This window comes from Phaenicophaeus curvirostris, chromosome 24 (assembly GCF_032191515.1).
Source record: "Phaenicophaeus curvirostris isolate KB17595 chromosome 24, BPBGC_Pcur_1.0, whole genome shotgun sequence".
Classification (NCBI taxonomy): Eukaryota; Metazoa; Chordata; class Aves; order Cuculiformes; family Cuculidae; genus Phaenicophaeus; species Phaenicophaeus curvirostris.
In genome coordinates, this window is record NC_091415.1 from 2318777 (window position 1) to 2339283 (window position 20507).

A 20507-nucleotide genomic window follows, 5' to 3' on the forward strand; every position below is an offset into this window, starting at 1 on the left:
TTTATGATTCTGTGACTTCATGGTTCTATGATTCTGGGACTCCACAATTCCATGATTTTTTTTGCCCCCCTGATTCTGTCACTCCACGATTTTGTGATTCTGGGGCTCCACGATTCCTTGATTTTACGATTCTGTGACTTGATGATTCTGGTACTCTGGGATCCCATGATTTTATGAGTCTGGGATTCCAGGATTCCTCGACCTTACAAGTCCATGATTTTAGGCTTCTGGACTCCAGGATTCCATGGCCTTACGAGTCCATGATTTTAGGCTTCTGGACTCCAGGATTCCACGGCCTTACGAGTCCATGATTTTAGGCTTCTGGACTCCAGGATTCCATGGCCTTACGAGTCCATGATTTTAGGATTCTGGACTCCAGGCTTCCCCGCCCCCAGCCCCTCAGCTCAGCCAGGCCCGGGTCTGGCTGCAGCGCAGCGAAGGGCAGCTGGGTGCGGGTCAGGCTCTTTCCCCGGGGTGTTTATCTCTCTTTTTAGCCACCCTGCCCTGAATGGCGCCTGTCCTGCATGACAAAGGCGCTGCGAGGGGCCGCGGGGCCCTAACCTGGCTGCCTAACCCGCCCCTCAGGGCAGCGGGCGCTGCCCCCATCCCGCCCCCCCCCCGCCTCCCTCCATCTCCGCCTTTTCCCTCCAAAACCACGCCGGGCCCCTCGCGGCGAATCTGCCGATCTTCCCCCCTCTCCCGCGTCGCCCCGCCGAAGGGGGTAAAAAAAAAAATCCCAACGCGGGATATTCCGTCTATGGCGTTGGCAGCGTGAGGCTGGCGCGGAGAAAAGGAGCGGGGAAGCGGCGGGAGAGCGCGGGGAGAGCGCGGCGAATCTGCCGGGCCCCTCGCAGCCGCTTGAGCGTGCGGGGCGCCCTCTCCCCCCGCCGCGGGGGTGGGCGGGGCCGGCGCGCGGTGATGGTTCGAATGGGCCAATGGGGGGCGGGCGGCCGCGCGGCGCGGCCAATCAGCGCGCGGAGGAGGCGGGGCCAGCGGGGTGGGCTGCGCCGCAGGGCCCTCCCGCCCCCCCTCCTTCTCCACCCCCCCCCCCCCCCACTCCATTCCTCTCAGCGCTGCGAACGCGACCATTTTGCGGGGGGGAACGGCGGAGCGGGACCGGGAGGCCCGGGCCGAGCAGCGAGGGCGCAGGGCGGTGGAGGAGAAAGGGGAGAAGGAGGAGGAGGAGGTGAAGGAGGAGGAGAAGGAGGACGAGGAGGGGGGAAGAGGCGGCTCCTGAGGCGCTGGGCCCAGCGCTCCCGCTCGCTCCGGGCGAGGCCGAGCCTGAGCCCGCACCGAAGCGATCGTTCCGCGCGCCGGGCCCGAACCGCTGGGGAAAAATGTCCAGGCCTGTCAGGTGAGTCCTTGGCCCCCCGAGGAGGCCCCGCTCCCTCCTCTCCTCCTTCCCTCCCCGGCCCGGCCCCCAGCAGGCCCCGCAGGCCTCCCCGCGGCCAGGCCTCGCCGCAGGCCCTGCGCGGATGCGGCCGCTTTTTCTCCTCCCTTCCCCTCTCTTTTTCGTTTTATTTGTTCTTCCAGCTTGCATCTATTGTTTTATTTTTTTTCTTTTAATGAATTGCCAGGCCTGGCGTGGCGGTGATGCGCATTGCCAGGCGAGCGGGGCGTTTCTCCGCGCCCTTCGCGGCGCTGCAAAGGGCTGGAGGGAGCGAGCCTTGGGGTTTCGTTTGATCGTGGGAGGGGGGGGAAGAGAGAATTCCGCCCTCCGCCGTGACCCACTTGGGCGAGGGGCGGTGCGGGGCCGCTGCCGCAGCCCCCGCAGGAGCAGGGGAAGGAGGGGAGGGGAAGAAGCCCACGCTGGCTGGGGGAGGGGAGCCCAGCCAGGGTCTGGAGGAGAGGGGCTGTGCATCCCGGTGCAACCACGTTGAGGGGAGGAGCCCGCAGGAGCCGCCCACTCTGGTGGGAGCAGCCTTGGACACACGCCCTTTTCCTCTCGCCCCGTGCCTAACTGCTCCCCGGCTCCGTTTCCTAGCGGGGTTTCCCCCTTTCTCCCTCCCCCGAGGGGGCTGATTTTAGGAGGAGGAGGAGGAAACCGCGGGCCCTTGGGCTAAACGGGCTGCGCTCTCCCCGAGGGAGAAGAGGGGGTTGTGTCTTTAGTCGAGCGGCGCTGGAGCTGCAGGGGAATCTTGGCTGCGTTGTCAGAGCGTGATACCCGTGAAAATCCAAGGCCTAAAGAACTTGCCGTGTATCTGCACGTTGGCTGAGCGGGAGGAGTGAATTCTTTTTTGTTTTTCTCTGGAAAGCACTTAAAAAGTGAACTTGTTTTTTAAACCGCTTGTGTAGAAAAGGTTCATTAAGGTGTTCTTTGAATGCTCAGAATTTTTTTCCTTCTCGGGATACTTTAAGGAGCTGGTTGTACTCTTATTCCTGCTAAGCCCGATCTGGGTCATATATCCTAGGTATTTTGCATAATTTGGAGTAATAAATATGAAATAAATTGCAGCTAAAAAACTTAGATGTGTGCACTTACAGGTGATAGGCTTGGTGTTTAATATCTCTAATATGTGAGAGTTTAAAGAATAATTGGAAACTGGGACTACTTTGCTAAGCAAGGAGGTTTGATGTGGTGATTAGAGAAACAGTTGTGTTTTCATCCTTTTTATTTTTTTGACCAATTGTATATTCTTGCATACAAAGGTGAGGGTAGGTACAGCTCGGAGTTCCAGGCGTAGGGAATTCTCTCAGGCCCAGAAGGCGGATTAAGAGGACTAGGTATGCTCTGATGTATCCAGCTTTTTGCAAGGCAAGCTGGTGGCCTAGTGGTGTGATCCTGAATGGCACTGAACGCCGAGGCGATTGACTTTGCAGCTCAGGGTGGCACCTCTGCGTACATCCTGCTGGTGGTTTACTTTTTAGCCCTGGAGTCTTGCTACAGGCAAGGAGAGTGTTGTATCTTTAGAAGTGTAGCTTCTAAGGTTTCTGGTTAAGTAACTTTGTAAGCAACTGTTTCTAAAAAATGATGTAGAAACAAAAAATCTGTTAGGATCCTGCAGTGTTGTGAAAGATCCAAGTTGTCTTACCCTGCACAGGCAGTGGACTGCAGGACAATGAAGTGCCAAAGTCCAGCAGGCTGCTAGCAGCAGAAAGCCTTTTGGTGCATGTTTGGAACAGTCCTAGCGATCCGCTATCTAGCTGTATTTAATAGCCTTTTCAGGGGAAAAATGTAAATATCCAGTGGCTGGTACTTTACGTTGCTTTGTGGGAGAACTCTCCTAATAGATTTAAACACAAAGCTGTTAAAATGGCATGAATTTTTCCTCTGGATGTTTTAGTTTATTGTTGGTAATGTAGAGGTCTGGTGAAAGGTTCCTCTTCAAAATAAGATTTAGTTTTGCGAAGTTTTTTCCTCTGTGCAGTGGTCTTTGACTTAAGTTATTATGTCTGCTGGTTTCTAGTGAGTGTATATACACCTACAATGATGAACTGAATAAAATCTAGCATATATCCCCAGTTTCTGCTCTGTTTATCAGTAGGAGACTGCCTTCAGACTGAGTCTGAAGAAGTCAGCTTCTTAATGTTGTTCAGAAGTAGCAATAAAGTCCCGGGATTTACAGGCCTCAGGTACCTGGTGCTTTCTACAGGATTAAACTCCTCCTGGGGGTAACAATGGTACCTGCACTATTGTTAGGGAATGGCAGGAAGTGAAAAGGAGAGAAACCTACGGCTACTAAACCTCTGCATCCTGTGACTAACTTCTGAAGTGCTGCAAAGAGCATTGGGAGCTGAAGGTTATGTTATTATGCCCCTCTCTATTCTTGAATACAAATGAAATAAACCACTTTGAGCCACTGTTTTTATATACGGCACCGATTGGTGTGTTTCGAGTAAGAATTTTGACTTTAAATTGGATGTAGCTTGCTTCTGCATTTCCTGGCTGCTCGCTTACTGGTTCCCCTCTCCTGCGGGCGCTGCGGAGTGAAGCAGTGTGGGCAAGTGTGGGGATTGCAGGGGTTTTGTGTTTGTTCGCTCTAAGATGAAAGCCAGTTAGGAATTGATCCTATCTCAGTGCTTCAAGGCTGTACTTCTCTTTATTAGTACCTCAGGAATCCCAGTCTCGTGTTGGCACTACAGTGGAGGGGGGTCCTTTGAGATTTTAGGCACAGGGAAAAAAAAAAACAACGTATTTATCTATTAAATATAACTTGTCTTGTTGCCAGTGTTGTACCTGTATAATGTAAATTATAAATACTGTGATACTGGAAGACTTCCATGGGGTAGCAGGAAAGTGACACTTCTTGTGGATGATAATGTGTGGTGTGTCCAGACATAAAGCTATAGACACTTTCCAGATAAGTAAAAAGATAGGATCCTGGCTCTGAAAATTTTCGGTCTGAAGGGAAACAAAGAGCAAGGTAGAGGGACAATAAAAATCAAAATACCAGGAACAGTACGGGTTACAGAATTGATTTTCCTTCTGTATGTTGGGGTTTGTTCCCACCCGCACCCGCTTTGCGTCAGAACACTTCTGTATTGTGATTTAAAGTCTTCCCAGTTGCAGTTAGATTCAAATGGTGGGTGGGCACAAGGCTGAAGTCTCGGGTCATGTTTATCCCTGAAAACACTCCAGATACTATGAGCGGTGCCTGGTCTTACAGAGGCTTGGAGTTACACCAAGTCCGGGCCTAAGCACTGACCTCTGTAGCTGGGAACCACTCGCTGGGTCTTGTCTGAGTACAGCTGTGCCAGTTCTAAGTAGACCAACACCACAGTGACTCGTTCTGGGTACCTGCCTGTCTCTGTACTTTGATGCTTCCACTGCTGATGGAGGAGCTGTAAGGAACGGCTGTTCATGTAAGGCCTCAATCTGGCACTGTATATTGGCTTTGCACAACTTTGACAGTACCTGTGAGAAACATTTCCTATCAAACTGTTTTCCTTTCTATATATTGAGAAGGCAACAAAGAGGCACTTTTAGTGGCAACCTGTATTGGTAACGTGTTGTCCTCAAAGTGGGACACCTTTAGCAACTGGAATGAGGACTGGAAAGTGAAGCAGACCTTTCAAATGAGGAGGTCACCAACTACTTTCAAAGATGCTCAGTTGGAGGCTATATTGGTTAAATGCTGTAGGTAAAACAAACAGCCAACCAGCCAATCGTGTAGCCAGATTGTGTAAGAGGATAGGTTGGTACTTATGCTGGTGATAATTTGACCCAAACGTCCCTTCTCAGTGCAGATAAGATCAGTCGCTGGCTTTTTGAAGGCTCCTCCTTTCATTGCTTTTCAGTAGTCTTTGGGTTTCCTTAAGCTTAGACTTTACCTGTGACTTTTAATGCCTGTGGAAATACCTGGGGATCTAAGTCTTCCCTTTTAACAAGACAAAAGTGTTGTGATTGTTGGTTTGTGTTCTGACTTAGAGACTGAGGGTTTAGGAACCTCACCAGCAGAAGATGGGGTATTGCTATACAATCCTCATTTACTTGTACAGGCATTTAGTGATCTTTTAAGATGCTTTTCAGCATTTTGGAATTACAGTTTGGTAGACATTGAGTATGGGTTGTAAAAATTACTGTGCATTTCTGAGTTCTCATTATGTTACTTGAGTATTTGTTTGCTAAGAAAGTGCTTTTGACACCATGTGTTGATGAGTTACTCTGTATTTCAGAAACTCTGGGCTGTCAGCTGTTACGAAAAACTTATGCTATCGGGACCTCTCGAAATACCTTTCTTCCCTCAATTCTTCATCACATGCACTCTAAATGTTAGCTGAGTTAGTAAGATGTCTGAATATTTTACTGCATATTTTAAACCACATTGAACAGTATCTGTACCATGTGTCTTTTCATGCCCAGTCTAGCTGAATTTAACAAATAGTTTATTTTTATGTTTGACTGATTGGCTTAACATCTAGTTTTTGCTAGTGGCAAAGAGACTATTCATTGATAAAACCAGCAATGCTTTTTTTTTGCTCTTGGCTCCAGTGAACTTACCTACTGTGGTTTTATCACCTTGGTGTAATAAAAGATGCAGTCTCTTTGCATACTCATAGTTATTAAGCATTGCACATCAGTGCTGTTGGCAGTTCTGAAGAAGAACACGAATTGATTTAAATGGGGTGAACAAGGAGAACGGCAGGTATGAGAGCAGTTTGTTTGATGTTTCTGCCCTTGTGAGCTGCTCTGGTTCTGTTGGGAACACTTGCAAATTTCTGTCTTCAGTAATAGCTCTGCAGATATTCCTTCTTTCCTCTACCCCTTCCATCTTGTTTTCTTCTGCCATAGTGATTTTTTTTTTTTTTAATGCAAGTATCACTACTCCTGTTCACCAGGTAACCAGAGCCCAGCAGGATTTACTCTCTAGCTGAAAACATAGGGTACAGTGCAGCGAGGACGTACTGTGTTTTCTGTTAAGGTTTTATCTGCCCGTGTTACAGTGTCAGTACCCGATTTAATTTGAGTCTCTGAAATGAGCGTGATGAATCTGTTTGTGACCAACTTACTGCAAGGTGGCAATGCTGCAATTTCCATCTTGCTTGTTACGTTAGTGATATCAGAAACCATTGGTTTCCAAAGCTGCTAGAACAGATTATGTGACAATTCTGCTCTTATTCCCCCTATTTACAATTTTACAGGAAAAAAAGCCTGATAATTAGACCAACTCAAACATCTTTATTAACTTTATTATTCTTCAGGCGCTTCCAAGAATCAAATCACCGTTAGCAGATGTGGGATGGCTCAGGGGACAATCTTTGGGAAGACTCTGTTGGAACAGGAATTTGAGTCCCTAATTAATACTCCATAACAAGCCTTGACGATAGTTATATTCCTAAATTGGTGTTTTACTCTAGCAGGGCTGCGAGTGAGCGGGTGGTGCTCTGTAGCACGTTGCTGTTGTACTTTGTTCCACTCACGCGTACTCTGAAGTTTGGATGGAACTCAGCTTGTAGAAGTCTAACAGCCAGTCTTGCCTGCCTTTTGTTTACTTGTTTGTTTATTTTGTTGAGGAGTTGGAGTGGTTTTCTGGAGTTTTTTGAAGAATCTCTGTGTAGGGTTGAAATAAGAGAATTATGCTCCTTCTTTTTCCCAGCTATAAGATGTGAATAGAGGTGCTTGTACAGGAGGGCGACTTCCAATTAATCTCAAATGGAACAGCCAGAATGCAACAATGACTATTGCGGTATCTCTCGACTAAATAGTCTTATCAGCAATGCACAATGTTAATCACAAAGTGCGGTTCAGTTGTGGGAATTGAATGTGAAATTCAAGTCGCACACTGCAGTGCAGGGAGGGGAAGGGCATTGTGGCTCGTGTGCTGGATGGAGCTTGTGTTGGCCTTTCCTTTCAACGCTCCTCAAGTCTGTGGTGCTGGGTAGGTCACTCACCTGTCACTTGCCTGCCTTTTCTAGCTGTAAAAGTGAGTTCATGTGATGATTACTACAAAATGGATTTCATCGTTGGCTTTGGGTCAAAATCATTGTAAAAACTGAGTGTGGAGGGGTGTCTGAATGCCTGGTACCTTTTTTTGCCTGTGCCTGCCCCTCCTGTTGCGTTTCACCCCCAAGAGGTGGGTGTTTGGAGTCCAGGTGAAAGCTTAACGTGATTCAGAAAAGGAGATCACACGGGAAAATGAGACTTTTGAGAAGAACGTATGAGAGCGAGCGTGGTTGTATTGAGCTGTGTGAAACAGAAATTCAAAACACAGCAGTGAGGAAATGTTTCTCTACTTCATGACAGTATTTGTGTGCTTGTTTTATACCTGGATTCCCGGTCTTAAATATCAGTGTCGAGACGGGGTGTTAGGGGGAGCTCCGGCACAAAGTTCAGGTTGATGCATTCTTTAAATGGCTTGAGCTACAGACCCTGCTGTAAAACAGTGTTTTATTGAGTACAGAGATACAGAATGATAGATTGGTAGCTTTAATAATGAAAGAACTGTGTAGCATAGGGGAAGATGGCTCTTCCTCACTGCAGTCTTGAGCCCTAAGAGAGGGCTGCTTGCCGAGAAGGACTTTCAGATTCGTGTTCCCATGTATTGTAGTAACTCCTTGGGAAAATGCTGGAATACATGGTGTGTTCTCTTCTGACTTTGAAGGTGTAGATGGCTGATAAGAGCTTTCTTGGGATGGTTTTGGGGAACAAACCCTACACTGGAAGCAAGGATATGGCAATTCCATGTTACTTGAAAAAAAGCTTTGGTATCTCTGGGATTATGGATTGCTAATTTTTCATTCCCCCCTTTTAACAGGAACAGGAAGGTGGTCGATTACTCCCAGTTTCAGGAATCAGATGATGCTGGTAAATTATTGTTTTTTTAACAATATAATGTTCTTGGGCTAGAGAAGTTAATTTATTGCTTTGCATATTAATTATTTTGCTTCTAGTCACATCTTTTTAGCTTAAATTCTGAGGAGTTTCTGCTCTTCACAGTTTCTGAACTATTATTAAGTATTTGAAAATATAATCATTCTCATATGTTTTGTATTAAATAAACAATGGTGATAGAAATCTCATTATTTAATGCTTGTATTGTTGTAGTGCCTTGAGGCTGTTGGCAGCAACTCTCTTCTTCTTTGGTCTATGTTATGTTTTATGGCAGTATCTCCCTGGTGCCACTTTTTCTACAGTAAAATATGTTTTCAATTTATTTTAGTGGACTGAAATTAAGTTAATCCCGTAATGTTAGGCATTTTTGTGAATTAAAAGACCCCCAAAACTTTATGTTCTATGTGAATTAATAAAATATTTTTGAAGCCTTATGGAAGATGTTTTGTGTTCTTAAACATGCTGCTACTGTTTGCTAAGTGAGGTTGCACTGATAACTAATGGAAACAAATGTGTAGTTATTAATTGCAGCCGTGTTATTCATATTATATGAGATGTTGTATAATAGTTGCAGAAAGTTGCTCTGTAAGCTACTATACAATGGCATACTTTTCCCATGATAGCACAGTAAATAGGGTTTGCTGTTAAAAGCATGTAGAGATCATATAAATGTTAACTTTTAATGGCTTTACATAATAGCTCTGTTTCTGACAAGCTGTAAAATGAGAAACTGTCCTCGTGTAGGTGTTTTGTCATCTTTCTGAATATCCCTGTGTCAGACTTGATTGTGTGTGGCATTTTTATTGTGCTATTGGTAGGAGAAGAGGTTAATTGCTGGTTTAAGACAGGGCTTTGAGTCTATAAATTTTTGTTTGATGCTTTGTGGTTTGTTTTGGGTTTTTTGGTTTGTTTTTTTTTTTTGAAGGGCTTCTTTTTGATGTGCATGAAATGCTCATTTAAAGTTATAGCTGAGGAAGTTGGTTTGCTGGGAACTAGGAGTTTGTTTCAAAACCATTTTGTACTGTTCCATCCAGATGAAGATTATGGAAGAGACTCAGGTCCCCCATCCAAGAAAATCCGCTCGTCTCCCCGGGAGGCTAAAAATAAGAGGCGACCTGGGAAGAATTCTCAGGAGGACAGGTAAAAGAAGCACTCACTTCATCCGTTATGAACGTGTCTGCAAACCTTGTCCTGTATGTGGGGAGCAGTGTCTTCTAAAAGGAATGATTGTAAGTGGGATTCAAGGTCTGCGCTGTAAGAAATGGAGCTCTCAATCACAAAGCTTGTGTAAGTAACCAGCTTGGACATTGAGGTGGTTCGTTCTTATCCAAGTAGACAGAGAAATGACGTGTAAAGTACTTGTCACTAGGACTTCGTCATTAAAGTAGCTTTCCAGAGCTAGACAGTTGTAATGGGAAGGAATCTGATCAGAGTTACAAAAATTGGCATCTAGTAGAGTTATCCAGGTAAGATATGGCAAGATGCATTCTGCATTCCATGTTTTTCCAGTGGGCTCAGAGCATTCCTGTGGATCAGGATTAAATGGGATCCTACAGTGGGAGTTAGGAATAAGGGCCATTTGTTACCTTTGTGGTTCTTTATTTCCCATTTCCTGCTTTGTCTAATTCTGAAACAAAGTGACCGGTTTTGATAACTGAGTTGCTCCAGCAGCATGAAAAAACTTGGCACTACATGATGCCCTACTGAACAAGGAAAGTCTCTCCTGTGGAGTGAAAGTGTCTTCCTTTTTACTGTAACTGTTGTCAGCAAATGGTTGTCGTTCAGTTGACCTGTTAAGTCAGTTGACTGCTGTCATGATGGGTATCAGCTTCAGGGCTGGAGGTTCTGCCCGCTGGTCCTTATTCCGTAAGCCCAAGGTGCCTCTGTTCTGCTGCACGGTTTGCTGGAATACAGATTCCTTAGCAGCAGGTTTTTTTCTTAAGAGGCTTCCTGCTCCCATGCCGTAAGGTAGAAGCTGAATGTAGGCATGGGAATATTTACACGGTTCACCTGCTATAACAAACGCCTGAAATCAAAGATTTAATGAGTATGATGTGTAAAGAAATCGGGCTACACAGCTCCTGAAGCAACTAAATAGTTGACCTTAATGTCCTATTAGCTCTGGGGATCTTTAAGTGTGTAAGAACACTTCCATGTCTATTGCAAACATTGCAGAGGCCTTGCATATAAAACATGTTCATGTATTTAAGGGATTGAAATCCACAGTTGTCTGTCTAAGACTGAAAACAAAGAGACCTGAGGGGCTGAAATGTGACAAGTTATCTTAACTTTTAGAGTTAATGTGTGTCAGCTCCAATTGCCAAATTTGAAATGGCAAGGTTTGATCTATTGTATATCCTGACCTTGGCAAGCTCTGCAGTGCAGCTATTCCTGAAGGATAAGCTATACCTCAGTGGCTCTTTACAGAGTGTGCGCTGTTCCTGTTTAAAACACTTGTTTACTCTCTGGTTGGAATGTGTGTTCTGACACGCCAGCCACAAAACCCTCTCTGGAGAGTGGTAATGACTACTGGTGGGGTTTGGATAAGAACAGAACGTTAATACCTGCTTGATAGGGTTACCCTGTGATGGGATTGAAATCACTGGAAGGGGGAGCCCTTTTATTTCCTGGTTGGTTCAGTCAAATCTAAGTATGTGTGTGATTCTGATTTTGAGTATTAGCTTTCCAACCATGGTAACTACATATACAGCTAAGTAGTCCTGAAGTATAACATTATAAAGTCCCGGGAAAGTGCATATTCCCAGCCTAGAGATCAGTTTGCTTTCCAAAAATTGATATTTTCCATACAGTAGTAACAGAAACCGGAGCTAAACTAGCAGTCCAACCCTATCTTTCTCATTTTCAGTGAGGATTCAGAAGAAAAAGATGTGAAGACTAAGAAAGACGATTCACACTCAGCAGGTAACTAACTGGGTGGCACTTTCTGATAGGTTTATCTTAAGCTGGATGCTGCCTTAACTGTTACTTACAGCCCTGTTTTTGGATAACACATTTTTTGTGTGTAATATGATGCTTCTATGAAGTTTATTTTCACGGTAGATAGATGTGTATTAAGCTCTTCCCTGCTGTTCTTGTCCATATTTCAGAATGATACAAGAAACTTTGTGTTTGTACCTTTCCCTTCCAGATGAAGATTTTGGCAGTGAAGATGATGACATAGGAGCAGATGATGGCAAAGCTGACAGTGACTATGAGAGCTCTCAAAAAAGCAAAAAAGGAAAAAAGGCTAAACCAGATAAGAATAAGAGAGCAGCCTCCAAATCCAGGAAAAGGCCTGCAGGTAAATCAAAGGGTGGCTCTTCTTTGAGTGAAAGATACTGCTCAGAGTTATCACTTTGTGGCTACAGAAACCTGCTGATTAGGTTGAACGTGACCATGTTCTCACAGCTCAGTCACTCAGCGAGTGTCCCGATTAACTTTCTCATTAATATCCTGACTTTTGTCTTGCCCACGTGCTCCCTCAAGACACTTGGGTGGGTTGTGTTCTGTGTTCTTTATAACGTGGTGACTTTCGCTGCAGAGGACAGCGAGGACGAGAAAGAAGACCACAAAAGTGTGCGTCAGCAGCGACAGGCAGCATCCAAAGCAGCTTCTAAACAACGAGAGATGCTTATGGATGATGTGGGTAGTGAAGAGGAGGAACAAGATGATGATGAGGCGCAGTTCCAGGAGAGTGAGTAAATGGGATTGTAAAAACTTAAATCAGTGTCACGTGGGTATGGTACCCGAGATGAGTTTATGGATGTGGCCAGATGGCAAAAGGAGCACATCTTGCTTTTTGACTCTGAGGGTGGAGACATCAATTGCCCTTTTCACTAACTGTCTTGATACTGTATATCTGTCCAACAGACCCAGCTTACGTTTTTTACATGTAGAGTTTCTGTTTGCAGCAAAGATGTGCGTTTTTATAGTAGCCCTGAAGGATTCTTGTTAGGTTTTAATGCTTTTTGCTGCTCCTTGCTATCCCATTGATTTTGAGGCATTGATGCTGCTTTATTCTTGGTTGATTGAATTAAGGTGGTTTGTTTCATAGGGAGAGATGGGTGCAGGAGGTAACAAACCACAGTAAGTTCCTGAGGTGCTGAGTGCAAACACGATTTCAGAATGGAGTAAGAGTGCCATAGCAAAGGTCGCTTCTCTCTGCCGAGAGACTTTGATTTGAGATGGGTCACTTCTTAAGGAGGTGCGGACATAGTTTGAGGACCTCAAAATGCCATTTCACCAAACTGGTGCTTTATCCCTGTAAGATTTTCCGTTACATCCAGTTTTTTCAGCGCAGCAGATAGGTGGATGCCCATAAGGTCACAGAACCCTGGTTTCTTGTCACCGCAGTTTAACTGGCAGATCTCTCAACTGTATCTTCTGCTCCCTTTCCTTTTTATTTTTTTTCCAAAAACTTAAATTTCTTTGTGCTTCCAGCAGATTCAGGAAGCGATGAAGACTTCCTCATGGAAGATGATGATGATAGTGACTATGGCAGTTCAAAAAAGAAAAATAAAAAGGTCTCCAAGAAATCAAAGCCAGAGAGGAAAGAAAAGAAAATGCCGAAGCCCAGGCTAAAGGCTACGGGTGAGTCCATGCAAAGGAAATTATGTAGTTTGCTTTGGAGGCTAGCATTTTCTTCTTCTCTCAGAGAAGACTGGAAATCTTGGGATCAGTAGGCATTCAAAGAGAATGTTGAAGAGCCAATTCATATAACTTGCCATGATTTAAAGCAGTATTACGAAATAACAAGGTGGCTTTAATTCTTAATTAAGAGATGGAGTTAGTATCTATGTCTCATTGGCAAAAGCTGCATCGATTGCAAAAGCTTCCCTACTGAGCTGCTGTGGTCTGATTTTCTGTGTAGCGTAGCCAAATACTTAATCTGTGGCTCGATTTGGGACTTGTGGATTTTGTGATGTTTTCAGGGTGGAGGAAGGTGGAAAAACCAAACCAAAGGAAAATTTCCTGCATTTCTGCAGGACATTTAATGTCAGAATAGCAGGGTATGTACTGGTTTGACAAGAGTCAGGACTTGCAATTAAATGGTTTTAAAATCCAATTAGCTAACTTTTCAGTTCAGCTTTACTAATATGGAGTAAAAAACCCACCACGTGTGGTATAGTCCAAGCAAAACCAAACCTGCTATTGTAAATCTCGTTTGTTTAAAGCCGTATAGATTTTTTTGTCTTTGCTGGTGATAACTTTATAAGCTGTTTCTTTTTCCAGTGACCCCCAGCCCAGTGAAAGGCAAAGGGAAGGCAGGCCGCCCCACAGCTTCCAAGGCGACAAAAGAAAAGACCCCATCCCCCAAAGAAGAGGATGAAGAGCCTGAAAGTCCCCCAGAAAAGAAAAAATCAGCCAGCCCTCCACCAGAGAAATCAGGGGATGAAGGATCTGAAGATGAAGCACCCTCTGGTGAAGATTAAATGGCAGTTGAGAAAATCTTTGTTTAAAAAAAAAAAGAAAAAAAAGAAAAAGGAAAAGAAAATATACTTAAGGGTAGAACACGGTTTTGGCTGTGGCTTGACTCATGGGCTTTGAATGCTGTCTTTACTTTCAGCTGTTTAATACAGTGTATCCTTTTTTTAATAAGAGGAAACCCTTATACAGTAATATTTTGAAGTCAATGTTCTCTGTTGGCCATTCCGTTCTCCCTCCCCCAGCAAATCTGAAAGCCATTTGAGACAAATTAATAGACCGTTTAAATATATATTTTTTTCAAGGGATACTGCAGTTGTGAAGCAATAAGGTTTGAGACTGATACATGGAAACAGTACTTAAAAATCGTTAAGTAGAGTAGATTTCCCAGTGCTGGTAAGAGTTCTTTCAAACTGTTATTCTGTATTTGAATATGTGGAAAAACTGAACCATGCTTTAACAGACTTTTGCTGATCAAGTTCACTCAGAAAAAATGTAGTTGATTATGAATTCCAGTTGAGGAAGAGGAGACATGGGGAGGAAACCTGTGTTTCTTGGATTCAGGCACGTTTTTTATGGAAAGCAATCAAGAGGCTTGTAGATGGTCCGCTGTCTTTTATTTGGAAGAGACCCTCCAGATAGGTTGTGAGGTATTTTGTTTTTTGCAGCATAGAATACTCTTCTGCTTGAGGCAAATGGTGGTTCATTCTATACCAATTCAGACACGCAACCTACAGGCTTCTCACCTCCATCATCTGTATTTTATTTCTTCCAAGGTGGCTATAGATGGGCAGACTAGGGAAGAGAAATTGAAAATAATTTTTCTTAAACTCTGGTTTCCATTAGGTATTTTGGAAAATGTCTTTCCAAGGAAATAAATAATGGGTAGTGTGAAACTCGATTCTTTAGCTTTTGGGGCGAGGGATGTCCTTTTCTAAATGTGAAGCAGAGGATTCCTGTAATGCCTCAGTCAGTCGGATCCCATGAGTCACGCTAAGTGTTTCTCTTCTCTCCCCGATCTGTCCTTGGAAAGGCTGCGTGGTCCAACCTCTCGGCCTCTCAAGCTGCAGTGTGGGCCAGCAGACTTCCAGCGGTGGCTAACATCACCCCGATGCCACTTCTATTTCTTCATCCTCCAGGGTGGGAGGCTTTGCTCCCGTGTTGACATGTTGGCTTCTAACTTAGGCCTCATTCTGCTTAAGCCTGAGAGGTGCTGGGTAGGGAACAGCAGTAACACATGGAGCCGAGAGGAAATGGAGCTGGGAAACAGTGAGGCAGGGCTGTCATTTTGTAACGGAAGAAGGACGTGCCTCCAAATGCAAGACAGTAGAGATGTGTGTGGTGGCATTTTAATGTGTTTTAATCAAAGCAGCCATATCCTTTTTTTAAACTTAATTAAAATATGCAAGCCTTGGTTTTCAAACATGAGTACAGAGGTTGCTGCCAGGTTTATTGGTGGAAATATTGAAAACTGGACCTGATATTTTTCTTTCTTTTTTTTTTCTTAAACCCTTTGTGCTTCCTGTATGTTGCTCACAGTTATAGCTGACACGCTTTTGCATCTTTTTTTTTTTTTTTTTTTTTTTTTTGTCACAGAACTACACATTTTGTAACCAGCCTCTCGAAGGTAACATAAGGCAGCTAATTAGTGGTGTTTCTGGTGCGTGTGCCACCGGATTTTTATATCCCGTTTGGATTTTAGAGAGCATTTAGGCACGATACACTAATATGACCAGGAAGGGCACTTGGCTGAATGGCACAGGGAATCTGAAGATGCTGAGTACAGAGTGGAGCCTAAAATGTGGAACACAATATTAATAGAACAGCCGGGTGATTGTCTTGTGTGATTCACAGCCATGGATTTTATTGAGGCTGGTAAATTACTTTACCTGGGCTTATAAAATTTAAGTTCTCTAACATTCTTTACTATAATGAAACTACTGTTGCCGTTACAATAAAGATGATCGGTGTTTCCATTGTAAATCTTTATTTTCCAAGCGGTTTAATTTTGCAGAACAGCTTAAGACTGGAGTGAAGTATCAGTCTTGAAAATAATGTGATCAGCTCTCCTCTCCCACACCTCTTTCCACCTTCCTGATCTCTGAGAGAGCAAAGTCTCTTGCGTTCCCCCCACTCCGAGTCCAGTTCTTCTTGGGTAATATGAGAAAGTAGGTGGCCAAGATTAAAAAACATTTGGATTAAATGTGGGAGTAGCGTACACTTTTGGGAGTGTCTAGTTCACACAGTTGTTCCCGTTCAGACTGTTTCAAGCACTCCTTGTTTTTTGGGTTCTTAAGGGGTTTTGGTATTAAAGTGACCAAGGCTTAGTTAAATGTAGAATTCCTCCAGCTGATCTGCTTGTACGGCTGCTGCTTCACCTGCCAGACTGGATGTTTTCTGCAGAGTTTATTTTGTAAGTTCCACTTAAAATATTTTTTTTTCTAACACAGTTAAGCCTGTGAAAAATGTTTCCGTGGTTCAGGTGTTGGACTGTCTTGTTTTATGCCTGACAATTTTGGCCCTTTATCTCATCAAACTTCTGCTTTCTCATGTGTTCATCGCTAATGGCTGTTAGAGGCTGCGTGATGTAATTTTTGAGTTTGTCACAACTCAAACACTATGTAAATCCTTTACTACTGTGGGGTTTTTGTACCTTTTTCTGTGTCTCGCTGTTATGCTGACCCGTGCAAACACTAAGCCTTGCCAGTCTCTTGGTTACTTTGCTAGAAACACAGTTCACATTTTTACAGATAGGAGGAAATCGATAAGCTTAATAAATATTTTTAGTATACAACATTTTTCAATAGCGAGAGATTTAACATTTTAAAATGTCCTTTTGAATTTGTATTAAGCATTCTGGTTTCTTGAAGGTGAGCTGTAAAAACGCCTTTCTTTAGGAACGTGAATAATTCTTCACGGAGCAGAAAGTTTTCCTTCACAGAAGAAGGCTTTGAAAAGATCGTCTTCTGTTACACAGCTGTAGCGTTAGAGCCTTTGCAGAGAGGTAAACAGATTTATTCCGAAGTTGAGTTAATCTAGTGCCCTGCCCTTGTCTTACTCTTCAAATGGTAGTTCATAACCTAACTTCCATTCTATATCCCGTTTCTGAATCCTCACCACCATGTTGAGTTTCACAGTTATTTACCAATAGCACTGCATTTAACTGGGCTGGATAAGTCAAAATTCACAATCCTAGTCAGAATTTCATACTAAAAAGATTATTTGCTGCAATTTCTGTTTGATCAGCAAGAGAATGCCAAATGTGTCAAGCTAAATGGGTTTTGGAGCGGATTGTGGGTGAGAGCGAGATTTAGAAATGAGCAGCCAAGAAGCTTTTAATTTTGTCGTTTTAACTTCATCAAAGCCGAAGAGTGTGGGGAGAGAAGCGACAAACTGTGGGTGACTCCTGTGAGGAGCCTCACCGACACCAGGTAATGGTTCGGAGTGTGCTCGGCTCCGTTCTGCATCTGCAGGGGATGGACTGCCCAGGCAGGGGCAGAAGATGTACTAAAATTCCTTTCTTTTCTCTTTTTTTCTTTTTTTTTTCCTCCTCTTCCCCTCCTCTGGTGATGGTCACAAGGTACAATAGACACTGAGGCACCCAGGTTGAGGAGGGAGGGAAGTAAACTGTAACATGCTGGAAGCTTTTGAGCTGTAGAAACTGGTGCTTTGCTTTATGTAATTTGTTTGTGAAGTGTTTATTTTTATAACAGATCATATTGTTGAGCACATGGTTCTTAAAAAAAAAAACCTACAAACTGATCCATGAGTTTAATATTTGAGAAATGGATGTTCATCTGTTGGGGGAGGCAGGGTATGAAAACTTAAGCAGATGGATATTTTAAAGGGACACTGTCGCAAAGTAGTTGCTGTCGTATAGGGTGTGTTAGTTTGGGGGACTATGTGTGGAAATTATATATTCTATATGTATATGATCAAATAGAAAATAATCCCTGATGTTTGACTATTTTCGTGCAGTTTGGGGAGGTTTAAATACAAGTTCTGCTAACGAAACTAGGAAGCAAACGTATTAACGTTCGTACTGTCCAAGATGACTTTTTTAAAGCACTATGAGGAGTATCCGAGCTCTAAAAGATGACAGTGTCTTTTCGAGACCTCCCCAAATCAAGCGTATCCTCGTTTTAGACTTCCCACTTCAGTAGGTGACTGGCATTTGAATGTCTTTTCATTGACCTCTTTCTATTAAAAAAAAAAATAGGCAAATATTTCGAAGTCTAGTCAAGTCCTCACCATGTGCTGACTCTGTGTATCAACCACTATCGGAGGTGACTCTCCAGCCTGCCTGCCCCCTTCAGCCGTGGTGAATCGAGTGGGTCCATCGGTCCGAGCATGCTCAGTGTGACTGCAAAACACCATTGTGCATATGCTTTGTATATTGGGGCGAGGGTTTTTTATATATATATTTTGGGAGGGGTAGTGGGTGGGATGGAGAAATACTCAATCAGCTTAAGTCAGAATAATGTGTGTAAAAGCCCCTGAAGTATTTTGTGTGTGAGTGCGCGGGTGTGAGTGCGCGCATGGGAGTGTCTGACATCTTAATTCCCTTTGTGTTCGGAAGATTTGTGAGTTTGACTTTCTTTTTTTTTTTTTTCCTGCAGAAGCAATTGTTAAAAAAAAAAATTGTAAATAAGAGCTACATAATTTTTTGTTTAACCATGAACATTGTGTCACAGCAAACCCTGAATATTCACTTTGACGCTAGAGGAGGAGGCTCCAGGTAGCGCCTTGGCTGTCATCAAGGCATCGTCATCTGGTATGCAATGAATATTTGTCTTGAGTATTTGCAGTCCCCTCTTGAGCTGTTCTAAAAATCAGGCTCTTTGCAATTTTCCTTCCCCATCCCTTTTAATTTTTCTTTAATCTCAAGAGCAGACAGACCCAGGGGCAGCCGCCAGCGATGTCCGGTGCCACCAGGCACGCTAACATTGGCGACTCTTGCAATACCTTGACAATACCGAGATCTACCACGTGGTACTAGGAGTGAAATCTGAATGTAACATTAATGCTTTATTTAAAATAAAAAACAACACTTTTTTTTTTCTTTTTTAAAGGGGTTGAAGTGAACATGACTGTTGACCATGTTCGTGAATTTATAGATGCAACATTCATTGGTAGAATTGTGTGATGGTCTTTTGTGCTACTTAATTTTACATATTCCAGTCTCTGTATGTACCTGCAAAGAAAGAAAGACAAAAAAATAACAACCCCCTGCTTTGCTTTTATTGAAAGGGTTCCCAGGACTGCATACCTGCTCCTGAGCTCTGTTTTAAGTACGTGTATCCTTCGCTTGTATTTTGTATTAAAAGAAAACACAAGGAAAAAGAACCCTTTATTGTTCAGCATGTTGGAATTGTGTCCCCTCTTTTATTTTTCTCCTTTTTGGAATATATTAAGCAACTCATTCTTCTGTATCTTTTATTTTCTTTTGTAAACTTTTTGGTTTTGTTTAAAAATGGCTTTATAAAAGGGCTTTTATAACCCATAAACGTGACTTGTGTAATTTTTCTGATATTCAAAGGTGATGTTCTGTGGTTGTTTTGTGGATGTTAGTGGGATGTAAAAATGCGTTCATCTTTCACAATACGTGATGGTTTGGTGATTATATCCTTTGTGGAGCTCGTGTTCTCTCCAAGGAGGGTAGGTCAGAGAAACTTGGCAAGTACGACCTTCCTACTGCTGATGAGCTGGGGCATCCAATTTGACTTTAAACAATCCTTAGTTTTGTGGACTGTTCTAGAGAGTTGAGTTGAGGTTTTCAGGTTCAAGATGAATTAAATTGTTGGGGTGAAGAGGAACAGTTTTCAGTTGAAAGAGGGGAGACTGAGCTGAGATCTGAGGAAGAAATGTTTTGCTGTGAGGGCGGGGAGGCCCTGGAACAGGTTGCCCAGAGCAGGGGTGGCTGCCCCATCCCTGGAGGTGTTGGAGACCAGGTTGGATGGGGCTTGGAGCCCCTGATCCAGTGGGAGGTGTCCCTGGTTCCCAGGGGTGGAATTGGATGGGCTTTGAGGTCCCTTCCGACCCCAACCATTCTGTGATTCTATGATTCAATTACAAAAGGCAATGACGAGGGGAGGCAAAGCTTTCACGTTCGCCTTCACGAGCTCTTCCTCTGCAATCAGCGGCCTTTCTGTTTTGCTGTGTATGTCCCAGCAGGGACAGCAAACGCACAATTTGTTCTCTGTAGGCATCGTACGAGCAAGGACAACTACGTTCATCGGCAACACGCGCTAAGTCATTGTTTGCCGGTCGTCACATTGAGTGCAGATCAATCAACGTGGGTATCGGTTGGTGTCTCTGTGTGTTGTCCCACGCACTGGAGGTGATGGTGCACAGAGGTTGTGTTTTTACCAACCCCATGGTTGCGATTTAAGCTGATTTCCCCCCTAGTCCTGATTCTTGGGAGCACAGTGGTGCTGGTTCAGGCGTTTCCCTGTGCCAGCAGAGGGAGCCCCGGCCCTGGGATGGGTGCTCGTGGGTGTCTGGGTGTTCAACGCTGATATCGGGTTTTTTTGGAACGAACACCCAAAAGCGTTTGTTTCAGACAGAATCGCAGAGATGTTTTGGTTGGAAAAGACCTGGAAGATTGAGTCCAACCCTTAAGCCAGCACTGCCCAATCCTCCACTGACCCATGTCCCAAAGTGCCACGTCCACATGGCTTTTAAATCCCTCCAGAGATGGTTGATGAGTTCGTTTTCAGAGGCTGCTTGGGGCTTGTAGTGACAGGACTAGGGGCAATGGGGATAAACTGGAGAGGGGCAGATTTAGACTAGGTATAAGGAGGAATTTCTT

General features: G+C 43.9%; 1 protein-coding gene across 2 annotated transcripts; it reads left to right on the forward strand.

Annotated features, from left to right (window-relative positions):
* The first annotated feature begins 1157 nt into the window (after positions 1 to 1157).
* On the forward strand, positions 1158 to 19042 carry NUCKS1 (nuclear casein kinase and cyclin dependent kinase substrate 1). Of its 2 annotated transcripts, none has more exons than XM_069876024.1 (8): positions 1158 to 1354; positions 8196 to 8245; positions 9307 to 9412; positions 11139 to 11194; positions 11421 to 11573; positions 11814 to 11966; positions 12713 to 12862; positions 13505 to 19042. In XM_069876024.1, exons 1-8 carry the CDS (start codon positions 1338 to 1340, stop codon positions 13702 to 13704), a joined length of 885 nt encoding a protein of 294 aa, XP_069732125.1. In that variant the 5' UTR covers positions 1158 to 1337; the 3' UTR covers positions 13705 to 19042. The 2 variants fall into 2 exon arrangements, with proteins under 2 accessions (XP_069732125.1, XP_069732127.1); XM_069876026.1 differs by having other exon boundaries at positions 1159 to 1354; positions 12716 to 12862.
* Positions 19043 to 20507: the final 1465 nt, after the last annotated feature.

Bases quoted from the DNA above. Each gene is read 5' to 3' on its own strand.
- NUCKS1 (XM_069876024.1), top strand. The intron at 11,195-11,420 runs GTAACTAACTGG...TTTCCCTTCCAG, and splicing joins AGACGATTCACACTCAGCAG to ATGAAGATTTTGGCAGTGAA. The intron at 12,863-13,504 runs GTGAGTCCATGC...TTCTTTTTCCAG, and splicing joins GCCCAGGCTAAAGGCTACGG to TGACCCCCAGCCCAGTGAAA.